The sequence below is a fragment of the Lemur catta genome, chromosome 17 (assembly GCF_020740605.2).
Source record: "Lemur catta isolate mLemCat1 chromosome 17, mLemCat1.pri, whole genome shotgun sequence".
NCBI lineage: Eukaryota > Metazoa > Chordata > Mammalia > Primates > Lemuridae > Lemur > Lemur catta.
The window spans coordinates 14,097,318-14,109,594 of record NC_059144.1 but is presented as its reverse complement, the minus strand read 5'-3'; the positions used below and the strand labels follow the sequence as shown (position 1 = coordinate 14,109,594).

General features: G+C 46.7%; 1 protein-coding gene across 1 annotated transcript; it reads right to left on the bottom strand.

Annotated features, from left to right (window-relative positions):
- Positions 1-8,744: 8,744 nt before the first annotated feature.
- On the bottom strand, positions 8,745-12,022 carry LOC123622232 (putative cystatin-9-like protein CST9LP1). The gene is made up of 3 exons (XM_045528418.1): positions 11,783-12,022; positions 9,794-9,907; positions 8,745-8,866 (listed from the first exon to the last, which is right to left on the bottom strand). The coding sequence occupies exons 1-3, from the start codon at positions 12,020-12,022 to the stop codon at positions 8,777-8,779; spliced, it is 444 nt and encodes a 147-aa protein (XP_045384374.1). The 3' UTR covers positions 8,745-8,776.
- Between the last annotated feature and the right edge of the window lie 255 nt (positions 12,023-12,277).

Genomic DNA, 12,277 nt, shown 5'->3' with positions numbered 1-12,277 from the left:
GTGGGACGTAGTCACATGTCTGGCCACGTGCTGCTCTCTCCTTCCGTGGATGCCAGCCATTCACAGGAGTTGACGCTTCAGTAGCTGAGCATCTTCCATGCTTGTTTGTTCTCCTGTTTTGCATTTGTCTGAGGTTTCGTGGCTTGGCATTTTATAAATTATTTTGTCCAGGCCCGTCATGTAGAATAGGTCATTAAACATCAGCATTTTAGAAGCTTTGTGTGTTGTGGTTCTGGAGGGAGGGGCCTGGCCAGGTGGTGCAGTTATTCTCAGCAGAGCAGCCTGGTGGGATCGGGGTTGGTGGGGTCCTTCCACCCTCTTGCACCTTCCACAGCTATGATGCACCTGAGCTGCTGTCTCCAGGCTCATAGCCAGTGCCCCATGTGGCCAGAGGTAAAGTGGCTGTGACCCCTCAGGACACCCAATGTGCACAATGGAGCAAGACAGGGCCTTGGGGTCTTCATAGCACACGTGGCCTCACACTTTCCTGGTCCATGGCAGGTCAGTGGATGAAGAAAAGACTTCTAGCCTCACACACAGAGTTGTCCTGGCACCCGGAGCAGCATTAGCATCTTCTGGAACAATTTTAGAAAAGTAAAGCCCTAGTGCTTCCCACCTTTGGTAAAAGAGTCTGCATTTTCACAAATCCCTGGGGATGCCTGGGGAATTAATGCATGAGACACACTGGAATACCAGATGCTGGCAAGACTGTGCCCAAGTCACCTAAAACAGTGCTTGGCAAAAATTTTCTGAAAAAGCCAGAGAAGAATTATTCTGGCCTTGGTGGGTAGATGGTCTCTTTTTCAATTGCCCAATATTGCTTTTGCATCTTGAAAGTAGCCATAGACAATGTAAACATAGAATAGTCTCTGTGTTCCAGTAAGACTTTATTTACACAAGTGGGCAGTGGGCTGGTTTGGGCCTTGGGTGGTAGTTAACCAACTCTGGCACTAGCAGCTCCTCTGGCGCACCTGTACCTGGTGCCCCCAAGAACCACCAGTGCCAGCTCCCACTTCAAGCTCCTGCATCTCCCCAGCTAATTTAAGTTTGATGGTTAAATTAAAATGGGTATTTCTTCAGAGTTGTCAGCATTAACTACAATGCGGACATGCAAACTTTTATTCTACCTAGGTTTACTAGTCAAGTAAGCTCATGTTATTGCTACGAAATGTTTAAGATTACAAAAATATGAGTTCAACCTAAGAACAGATGACAAGTGAAAGTGAAGTGCCCATTACTTCATGTAAATCAAGGATAGCAGTGATACAAAAACCCCTCACAAACATATATTTAACTTTTAGGAGTTTACCTTTTGTGATGATTACTTAACATGCCCATTCTTTAAAAATAACTAACAGGAAAACAACTTGATGATAGCTAGACTTGTTTGGTATTATAACATATCTATATAAAAATAGCTTCCCAAATCTCTTTCGTTTATTACCCCTTGGAGTTTTGCTATTGAATCACATAGTGCCTATTCATTGAATATATAGATCATTTACAAATAAAATATGAAACATTAATTGGCAAACACAAGTTTTTCCACTTTTGGCTTCTTATTACAAAAAATTAAAAATATTTGGTCTTTTAGTGAACATGTCCTATACCACTTTGAAAAATTGTAGTATGAGAAGGCAGATGCTTTTAGAAATTATAAAATGATGTTAAGTTATAGAATATTGGTATGAGACAGGCAGTTCACAATTGCTTACTTCCTAGTTTTCACTAGAAATTAAAATTATTAAGAGTTAAAAATTATAATGTGGTAATTAATGCTAGAATAATAAGGGAAACAACTGTATGTGAGAAAAATGAGATAAATTTTTGGTAAGTGAAGTTATGAGGTATGAAGGATGTGTTTTTGTTAAAGAAAAAACAGTAATTTCCATCCTAAAGGAGAATATATTTGGGGTTTCACAATGGGAAAGAGGAAGCATGTAGAATAAAACTGAACTGATATAAAAGTTGTAGAAGGTTTGTGGAAGAGGAATCTTGAAAATTGAATTTTATGTGTGATGTAACCAAAATGTTTGTATCCCCATAAAATTCTATTTTTTTTGTTTTTGAGACAGAGTCTTGCTCTGTTGCATGGGCTACAGTGCCCGTGGTGTCAGCCTAGCTCACAGCAACCTCAAACTCCTGAGCTCAAGCAATCCTCCTGCCTCAGCCTCCTGAGTAGCTGGAACCACAGGTGTGAGCCACTATGCCCAGCTAATTTTTTCTATTTTTAGTAGAGACGGGGTCTTGCTCTTGCTCAGGCTGGTCTCGAGCTCCTGACCTCAAGCAATCCTACTGCCTCACCCTCCCAGAGTGCTAGGATTACAGGAGTGAGCCACAACGCCTGGCCAATATTCTAAAATTTAAAAATAAATTTTAAAAAAGAATTTTATGTGTGATCAATCTAGCTAAGATTTCAAGAGAATTATTTATAATTTTGTTTAATTGAGTATTAATATAAAAAGCATACTGGTGTAAAACTAGAATTTGGTCTTCTCTGTTAAAATAACAAGTATTTCTTGGATGATTGGACTGTTTATGTGAAAGATATGTATTTTCTTTTTTTACCTTTTAAGAATTCTGCCTAGGAAATAAAGACTTTGTGTCTTATCAGAATAATTTCCTGTGATTCATGTTGTCTTTTGCCAAGACTTTGACTACTGAATAAAATCAAAACTTCTCTATTAAAAGAGCTAAGGGTTTTCCTACAGCTATGTAACTTTTTTATTTGCCTTTAAAATATTTTAATTGTCACCTAGAATAACAGTATTGTGTCACAGTGACCTAAGATCCTATTCAATCAAACGTAAACCTTGATATTTTTGACAACTTCCCAAAATAAAATTCTAAATTAAGTCTTTTGACCTCAAACTAACATACAGAGCCTTCAGAGGACTCACATCATGTCTCAAAATAATTTGTTTCCTCTCTTTATAAAAAGAAAGATGTTAAGTTAATTAGGCTTATTTGATATGTTAAATAATGTTGGAAACATTGTCAAATAATAAAAACCTCAGGTGGTACATTGCTACTACCTGCTGGACCGTTTGAAAACTACAGTTGGATTTCACTCAATTGCCACCCTCAGTGGGATTCACTATGTTCTTATAATAATTTGTGTGCTCTCTGCTTGTGTAGAAGCAATCTCATGCAGGAAGGCTGATGCTATAACAGTAGGTGGAAGGTTTTTAGAAAATGTGTTTTCTTTATGGGGCTTTCCTGGAGAAATCTCCAGCCATAGTATTTATTTCACTGGATGAGTTATAAAGCAGGTAAATAAGGTATTATAAATACAATGGCATTACTATTATTCTTATCAATTTTTATGGGAAGGTGAAGGACAAATGCATCCTAAGACTGAAATTGGCAAAGCTGACTGAATTGAAAAGACTGCCTTGGCCAAAGGTATTACCATTGGCTTTGGTGACAATCAGTTCCACTCCTATAGGAAAACACAAATTAATATTATATGAACCAGTTACTGGAAGATCTACGCTCCTAATAATAGAGCTTCATGTATCTCCCGCTTTTATAAATTCTAACATGAGTCAGTATTACAGAGCTTTAATACTTTATGCCAAAGTGTATTTTCACCAGGTAAAAGAAGCCTTACATAATTCACCAACTGATGACAGCCAGATCTTTTATAATCTAAAAGCCAGAGATTGAGTGTTTTGCTAATGACACCAGAAAAAGACTGCCCCTAAACCCTGTTGGAAAAGACCATACCTAGTTCATCTTAGTATCCATGCCACAGCAAAAGTTAAGGGCCTTAGGCCCTGGGTCCACATGTCTCAACTCAAGAGGACCCATGCAGACTCCTGGGACAGCACATCCTTTGAGGACTCCAAGGTAAAACTGAATTGGGCTTTTTCCCAGAAGCAGATGACATTCTAGACATGGACATCTTTCCCAGGATCACAAATCAAAACTTATTTTTAGTGTCATCATGAAATCTTTCTCTTTTTTCCTCTTTTGCCTGTGTGTTTTTTTCTGTTTATGAGTAGCAGAATAATGCTATGATCAGGATTTCACAATCCATAACTTCAGCGGGAAAGATAACTGAATGCTGGATATGTCATGCTAAACTTAAATCCCTACATAATTTTAAGAAATCCTCCAGCTCACCCTCTAACAAATTTTACTCATATTCCTAGTACCTGTTGGAATTGTACATCTGGCTTTTTCTACAGGGTTATGCTTTTAGAATCACATGTTCAGATCCCTTGTTTAAATCTAACAGTAGGCAAAACCTATAGTGAGGGTTTTTGTAGTTAAATTTTTCCAGGAACTGAATAAAAAAAAAAAAACCCTAAGATAATTTGACAGTTTGTAGCCACATTCATAACCGTAGTCTTCAACTATGCAAGAATTCAGTAATGGAGCCTTGGATAAATCATACTAATGCTTTTCTTCTGACACACAAGTCACCCCACAGGGATCTGTCTGTTGCGCCCCTCCAGGATGTATTTTTATCTGTGGAAGAGTTTATGATCAACCATAAGAATGAGCAACTCCATGTCTCAATAAGTGAGAAATTAGAGGTCAATGTGGATTAGGGATTCCACCAGTGCCATTGTCACCCCATAACTGATTGGAAACCAGACATTAGTCAATACCTTTTAATTTGCACTATAGAATAATAGGGGATTGGCCAGCAGTCATAAATCTCCCTAAATTGGCATCTTTGGGTAGAATGACCCCTTCCTGTCTTGACATAAATGTTAATGAGGTGACAACAAGAAATATGTCTCAAACATTAGCTACTATAAGCTGACTCTGTTGCAAAAGCTATAATGCCCAAAAAACTTCTTTCAATTCTCTTGCTAAAGGTGGTTTAGATAATAGGGTTGCTTTGGACTACTTGTTGGCTAAACAGGGAACAGTGTATGAGATAGCTATCACCTGCTGCACTAGGATAAAAATATCTAGTATGGGAGACACTCAGTTGTAAGAAATCAACCAGCAAGTCGTTTGGTTAAAACAAGTAGATACCTCTTTTGGCTCATTCTTTGACTGCTTTAGTTGATTTGGTTCACGGGGGCATTGCTTATGGAACTTATTTCAGTCTATTGCTATTACCCCTCTGTCATCAGAGTAGTCTCCTTGGTGCACTGTATCCTCTCAAGGGTCTTAAATGCTGTGTGCAGCTATCTACTCTTTGTCTAATGGTCTCACTCCAGTGAGAGTGACAAAACCATGAGTAACAATAAAAAGAATCTTTCAGCTAGCCTGATATCTTGACTTATGAATTCCTTACTGAGACTAGCTAAGTCCATTATAATGGTGGCAGAGAGTGGAGATCGAGAGGTTGACCACAAGGGGAACTGATAAAGCAAATAAGAAGGCCACTAGCTTGAGGTTGTCTCTGTATGTAGCTCTTAGCAAGCAAATCTATACTTACTTGTAGTTGACATTTAAAAAACAAATCTAGCCTTGGTTAATCACAAACAGCCAACCAGCAAATTGGTTATATTAACTAGGAACCTCCCAATACAGGATACTGAAATGAGGCAAAAGCTGAGGACCTCCATCACACCCCTCCCAAACAAAGCAAATGCCCAGCTCTAGCAAATTAATTAATTTCTGTGTTTTGCTTCTGCATTCAGCCTATAAATGTTCACTGCTCACTCTGCTAGAACAGAACTCTCTAAATCTATTCCAGTTTTGAGTGCTGCACAATTTGTGAATTGTTCTCTGACCAAGAAACTATAAATTTATTTTCTCTAAAGTTTTAATTTAACATTTCTGTAATCGATCTTGAGAATCGAGTTCCTGAGTCCTATATTCCTGCTGAATTCCTGTCTACCCTGACTAGTCCAGAAGTTAAGCATTTAGTTGATCCCCTGAGAAGTCCGAAGCCCCTTTACTCACTTCCTACAACTGCCATGTACCTGCTCACCCATCCTTGATGCCCCTGACAATCTGGGTGCAGGCAGATGGCTCTTATTATATTCCTCAAACTCATCTTAAACTTTATATATTATAAAATTTCAATTCTACTTGATTCTACCCATTCATGTTTCCAATGTCATTACCCAGATATCCTTGTTTTCTTCTGGGAATGGACGACAGTCGTCCTGAGACAAGACATAGGGCCAGGACTCCTGACAGCTGGGATGTGGTCGCACTGTGTGTGTCCTGACAGCCTTCCTTCTCCCCAGGTCAACTCCACCTGCCCTTCGCCTGCCTCAAGGAGAGAGGCTCAGGGAGCCCAAAGACCTCCCCACAAGCTCCTTGTCCTTGTTACTTCGTGTTCACTTTTATATTCCATGTGCCCAGGGCTGTGTCCCAGCGCTGATCTAGGAATGATGAAGAAATGTCCACGTGTGCCCCTAGCAGGTACGGAAGTGGCCACAGTGCAGAAAAAAGGAGTGTGTATGGAGATTTGATTAACTATTTTCTTTTACTGCCTCATTTGATTTCAGTTGCAACCATTTGAGGACAGCCAAGCAGACATTGTCATCACCACATAAATGACACAGAGACAGAGAATGAAAGGATAGGAGCTAAAAAGGTGCAGAGTTGACATAAGAATTCATATTTCTGGAGAGTGAGGGACCTCATGACACTGTACTGCAATCTGTGCCGGATGTTTATTCCCTGGGGTGGAGGCCCATGGATGCTGCTGACCAGGTGTTCCCACCATGTCTCCAGCTTCAGCCTCTCGCCTAGGGTTTGCCTAGGGGCCCACCTCCTGACCATAGGCAGCACCCAGGGCCACAATTCCCTGATCCTTTGCTATGTAGATACCAGAGAGGAGAGAAGTGGCCAGGGGGCCACCTCCAGGAGCAGGAATAGATGGTTGGTTCAAGGGAGAAGAGGTCTTCTCCAAAGAGCAGACACCTCAATGCTAGCCCTGTGCACACACAAACCTCAAGCACCCGATCCATGCCACATGCTGCTCTGGACCCTGGAGAAACATTGGGAAGCAAGACACATCCTGGACTCCATGGAGACTCCCTTCTGGGAGTACAGGAAATTGACAAAGCCCCACACGTGCACTCTGAGTCAGGCAGGAATCAGCGCATCCTGCCAGGGCCAGTGCCTGGCGGGGGGCTCCTCTCCCTCACTCTGGGAGGTAGGGCTCTGTTCCCACAGGGTCCTGACCTAGGACTCCCCGGTGGGCTGAACCCCATGAGACTCTGTCCAGGGAGCGACCTCAGATATGGTGCTCGAGTGGAATGAGCGAGGTGACTCTCTGGAAAACACGTGTAGGAACCACGGTGGATAAAGGGCTCCTCTGAGCTCCTTCCTGCTGACTGAGTCGTGGTCAAGGAAAGACCAAGGGTGGAGCACACAGGAGAGGGGTGGGGGGTCATAAGCAAAAATCTGCTCACGTCTGGGCAAGGTAGGGCAGGGCATGAGGGCTCCAGGGTCCAGACAGGGACAAAGAGCAGCAGCTGTCCCCACCTCAGCACTGGGGGGCCTGCAGGGAGACCCCGGTGCCTGGCTCTGCCCTGGCTTTGCCTGGAATCACCCATCTGGGGCTCACCCACCCAGCTGTCTCTATGCAGGACCCATTCCAAGATGATGGTCCAAACACAACATGTGTCTTCACCAGATTCCCCTTCAGCTGAGCCTGAAAGAGACTGATGAGTGCAAGTAGTTTATTTGGAGATGATGCAAGAGACACAAGTGAGAAAGGGGGAGAAAAATCAACTTTCCTGTTATCAACATGTCTGTTATCAGTGGGTTACACTGTGGGCCACTGGGTTCATCGTGCAGGTGAAGCTTAGGGAACCCCGAGGTGCTGTCCTTTGAGTCGGGTGCCCTGGGGATGGGAGACTGGGACACTCACCTGCCTCCCTCAGAGCTGGCCTCTCCCACCCCTGTGGGTGCACCTGCTCTGCTGAAGGAGCTCCAGGTACTCAGAGGAAGCCCGAGCCAAGTGGGGGAAGGCACAGGTGCTTGTGTTGGGAGCTGCGGGCACGCTGGGGCTCAGGGAACCTGCTGCAGCCATACTCAGAGGGCTCTGAGGTCGGGGGTGGCAACTATGGTCCAAGGGCCAAATGCAGCCCACCAGCCCAGTGTGAAAAGGTCTTATGCAACATGACCACTCACTTGTTTGCACATCATCTGTGGCTGTGAGCAACATGAGAAGGCAACGTTGAGTAGTTGAGCAAGAGACCATATGGCTCACAAAGGCCAAAATAGTTAGTCTTTAGTATTTACAGAGAATGCACACTAAACACTGGTCTGGGAGATTGTGGTGGAGTACCAGTAGCTGTTGGTACTCCAGTGCGTCTCAAACGTTAACAGTAGATGATTCCCCTGGGGATTAGTGAAAATTCCGTCCATGCTCGGTGCAGGCCTGAGTCCTGGTCAGGGCTCCATTGTGCCCATCAATGCCCTGAGAGGACACAGCCATTGCACTTCTGGACCCTGCATGAGCCACAGGCAGCATCTCAGATGCACCTTAATTGTGGCACTTGGAACCGCATCAGGAAGCCCAAGATCAGGGAATGACCCCACCAACTGCAATCCCACCAGGCTGTCATGCTGAGGGTAACTCTACCAACTGCCCAGGCCCTCTCTCCAGAGCATGGCACACAAAGCTTGTTAAAATGCTGATGTTTAATGGCCTATTCTACACTGTGTACCTGGAGAAGTGTGGACTCTCCATTGACAGGATCCACAAACCCAGTCATGAAACCCAAGACACTTGCAAAACAGGAGAACAAACAAGCATGGAGCTGCTCCACCCGCCACTGAAACTGCTGATGTCCATGGCAGGAGAGGGCAGCACGTGGCCAGGTGTGTGGCTGCGTCCCACTCAGGGGACCCCCTCCGAGCAGGTCTTGTTCAGGAGCTCGAACTGTGTTAGCCAGGGCTTGGTGCTGACAGTGAAGAAGCAGGTGAGAGTCTGGGGGAACAAGCACAGGCAGGTTTGTGGGTGCAGCAGCCTTGGGAAGCTTATGGCTCATACTCTGAGCTCAGGGTCCATCTCAACCTTGCTCATTCCAGGGACAGCAAGGAAGTGGCTCTGTTCCTCAGGTACAGCCATCCAACCTTGCCCCCGGGATGTTGCTAAACAGCTTCCAGATCTGGGGCTCTTTCCTTACCCAAGGTCACCTATGTCAGGTCCCCCGATTCAGACAGTCGCCTCCTGGGGGATTCACAGGCTGTCCCTCTGGGTGTCATAGCCCCAAGAGCACCAGAAGACACTCTGACCCACCAGGAGTTACTCTCTGATTTAAGTCATTATTAACCCATTAGTTAATCCTTTGATAAAGGTGCCACTGATGCTAGGTGGGCCATTCCCAGGGCTAGACTCCGCCTTGTCGAGGTCCCCTAGAGTAGGGCTGCAGCTCAGCAGGGCCATGGCAGGGCCTGGGGGGGGCAGTGGAGCCCCTCCTCAGGCTCCAGGTGAGAGTGGGGGTCCCTGAGAGCTGCCCATGCAGGCAAAGGCAGTGCTGGGCCCCGCCTGGCTCTTTGTCCTGCAGGTAGGGGAGGGGTGGGGATGAAGACCAGAAAAAGAACATCTTTTACACAGGCCCAGGACACTGGGATGGCAGGGGGACAAGAGCAGTCTCAAACCCATGTGACCTAGGCGCAGGCAGCTGCAATGATATGAGGGGGCAGAGTGGGGAAACTCAGACTGGCCGGGGACTGTAAGTGGACGCCTGAGCTGCCTCCCCATTAAGGCACACGCACAGTAGCCTGCTGGGGCCTGCTGGGGCTCCCTCCTCTGCTTCCCCAGGAAAAGTTTGTCAGCTACTTCTGCCCCCCACCCTGCCCCCATGCGGCCTCCACAGCTGCGTGAATGGGGAAAGCTGGTGTCCTCTCTTACGTTGTTCGGCTCTGGGCTTTTCTGAAAGGGGCAGTCGTCAATGTCTTCCTCAAATTTCCCACACACGGTTCGGCCCAACAGCAGGTTCATGGAGAACACCATCTTGGGATCGCCCTGCGGGACATAAAGAAGTTAAAGTGGACACTCCCTTGGCTGCCCCTACATAGCTGGTAGTGAGGATGCCGTCAGTGTAGGGACAGGCACAAACACTCGGCTCCATTTGGAGGCTCGTCACAGGCCTGGCATCAGCTCACCGGAGGTAAAACCCAGGGGACCTTCTCCAGATTGGGGAGTTAAGAGCAAAGAGCAGGAGGTCCCGCAGATCCCTGGGGAGACACACACTGAGTCACCCCCATTACTACGTCCCCAGCTGAGCCCACGCCCCGACTCTACCACCATGAGACCCAGCTCTGCTCTCAGGGGGCTTCCGTACCCACAGCTGCCTTCGCAGAGGACAGACGCCAGGTGCCTGGGAGGCTGCTGGTTCTCCAAGAGTTTTCAGGATAATCTCAGCCCCGAGAGAGGGAGCCTCATGTACAGTCTGTTGTCAACCCTCTCCCTGGACCTCCAGCAAGAACAGCGCCACCCAGTGCTCCCACTGCACACAGCACACAGCATCCCAGCCAGGGCTTCAAGAAACACCTTCTGCCCCAGTGCATAGTGCACTCTGAATTTCTCTCTGCTCTCCTTCCCACTCCATCCTATCCCATCCCATCCCATAACTCCCTCCCTCCATCCAGTCCCCCAACCCCCAAACTGACTGGGACTGCCAGGCCCAGGAGCCCACGTGGGAGGCTCCAGCCCAGAGAGCCCGGGGCAGCAGACCCTGCCAGGGCGCTGCAGGGTTGGCACAGAGGCTGAAGCTCTGTGCGGGGTGGGGCCCCTGTGTCCTTCTTTCGGGATCTTGGTGCCCAGGGAGGAAGAGCAATGTCCCCCCCTTCTCCCCCCAAACCAGAAGTGCTCGCTTAGGAGAGCATTTTCTGTGTTGCCTGCAGCCCGGTGGCCTGTGCGTTCCTCCCTGCGCTGTGGAGGGACTCCACCCAAAGGAGAGCATCCAGCACTCAGAGCCTCGGTCTGAGGAAGAGTGTGAACCACGTTCACGTCACTAAGTGCAGACCCGCCACGGAGCCCAGAGCAGGTGGAATCAGAGAAGAGGAACCGACCAGACAGAGCCTCAGAGCAATGGCGGCTCCTTGTTGCTCCTGAATCCTTGGTCTCTCTCTCTCTCTTTCCCTTTTTCTCTCTCTTTCTCTTCCTCTCTCACTGTCTTTCTAATTTATTTTTAATTTGTGTTGTTGAAATATTTTTTCAACCTATCTCCGTGGATATTTTTTTTCTGGCTCTTTGCCTTATTCTGTTCCTTTATGTCCTGTAGTCCTTAGTTTGAAGTCATTTTTCAGTTAATCAAAGTCATGATAATCGTGAAGATTGAAAAGTATATCTTGCTTGTGAGTTGATTTTCAATCTTTTCAAATTTCTAAGTTAAATGTTTTTAAAAAGAGAAATGCATAGAATTACTTCGTACCTTTCCCAATTATAGAGTGCCAATTGTAAACCAAGAGTCCTTTTTATTCTTATTCTTTTTTTTTTGAAACAGAGTCTCTCTCTGTTACCCTGGCTAGAGTGCTGTGGCATCAGCCTAGCTCACAGCAACCTCAGACTCCTGGGCTTAAGCGATCCTCCTGCCTCAGCCTCCCGAGTAGCTGGGACTACAGGTATGTGCCACCATGTACGGCTAATTTTTTTCTATATATATTTTTAGCTGTCCAAATGATTTCTTTCTATTTTTAGTAGAGACGGGGTCTCACTTTTGCTCAGGCTGGTCTCAAACTCCTGCCCTTGAGCAATCCTCCCGCCTCGGCTTCCCAGAGTGCTAGGATTACAGGTGTGAGCCACTGTGAACAGCCAACCAACAGTCCTTGATAAAATGCCCACCCCCGTCCCTCACTTAGTGTCACGTATAGGACAGGAGAGGGTGTGCTCACCAACCTGCTCCTTCCTGGAGTTCAGGGTGCTCACCAGCCTGTAGGCATACTGGTCCCCGCTCTGCTGGTTGAACGTGTGCAAGGCGAACTCCACGGTGAGAGGGAGGTAAACTGCAATGTCTTCTTGATCAATCCAGTTCTCACCCAGTGGGCAATTTGGGGCCTGGGTCACCAGGAGCTGCAAGCCTGAGAGAAGCAGCAGCAGCACCCAGGGCAGAGCCCTCGCCCGTGGCAGACACGACATGGTGCAGGTGCCCAGACACCCACTGCCTTTGCCCTTTCAGGCCCGGCTCTCCCAGGAGGTACCAGGCTCAGGTCCTGCCTTAAGCTCATCTGCTCGGGCACAAGCTCCTCCCTCTGGTCCTCATCTCTGCCATCACAGCCTGTCCCTCCCACACGTGGCCTCGCCTCCTCTAAGCAAAGCTGCTTAAATCATGTCGTGTGTAGGGGGAAGAAGCGCCAACAGGTGTGTGGGGGGGTGGCAGGTGGGGAAGACCAG

What these genes read in the sequence shown, in the direction of transcription:
- LOC123622232 (XM_045528418.1), bottom strand. Translation starts at nt 12,022, where the DNA reads ATGTCGTGTCTGCCACGGGCGAGGGCTCTGCCCTGGGTGCTGCTGCTG. An exon ending in TGAACTCCAGGAAGGAGCAG is followed by an intron (nt 9,908 to 11,782) that starts GTTGGTGAGCAC and finishes TATGTCCCGCAG; the next exon opens with GGCGATCCCAAGATGGTGTT. An exon ending in AAAGCCCAGAGCCGAACAAC is followed by an intron (nt 8,867 to 9,793) that starts GTAAGAGAGGAC and finishes TTGTTCCCCCAG; the next exon opens with ACTCTCACCTGCTTCTTCAC.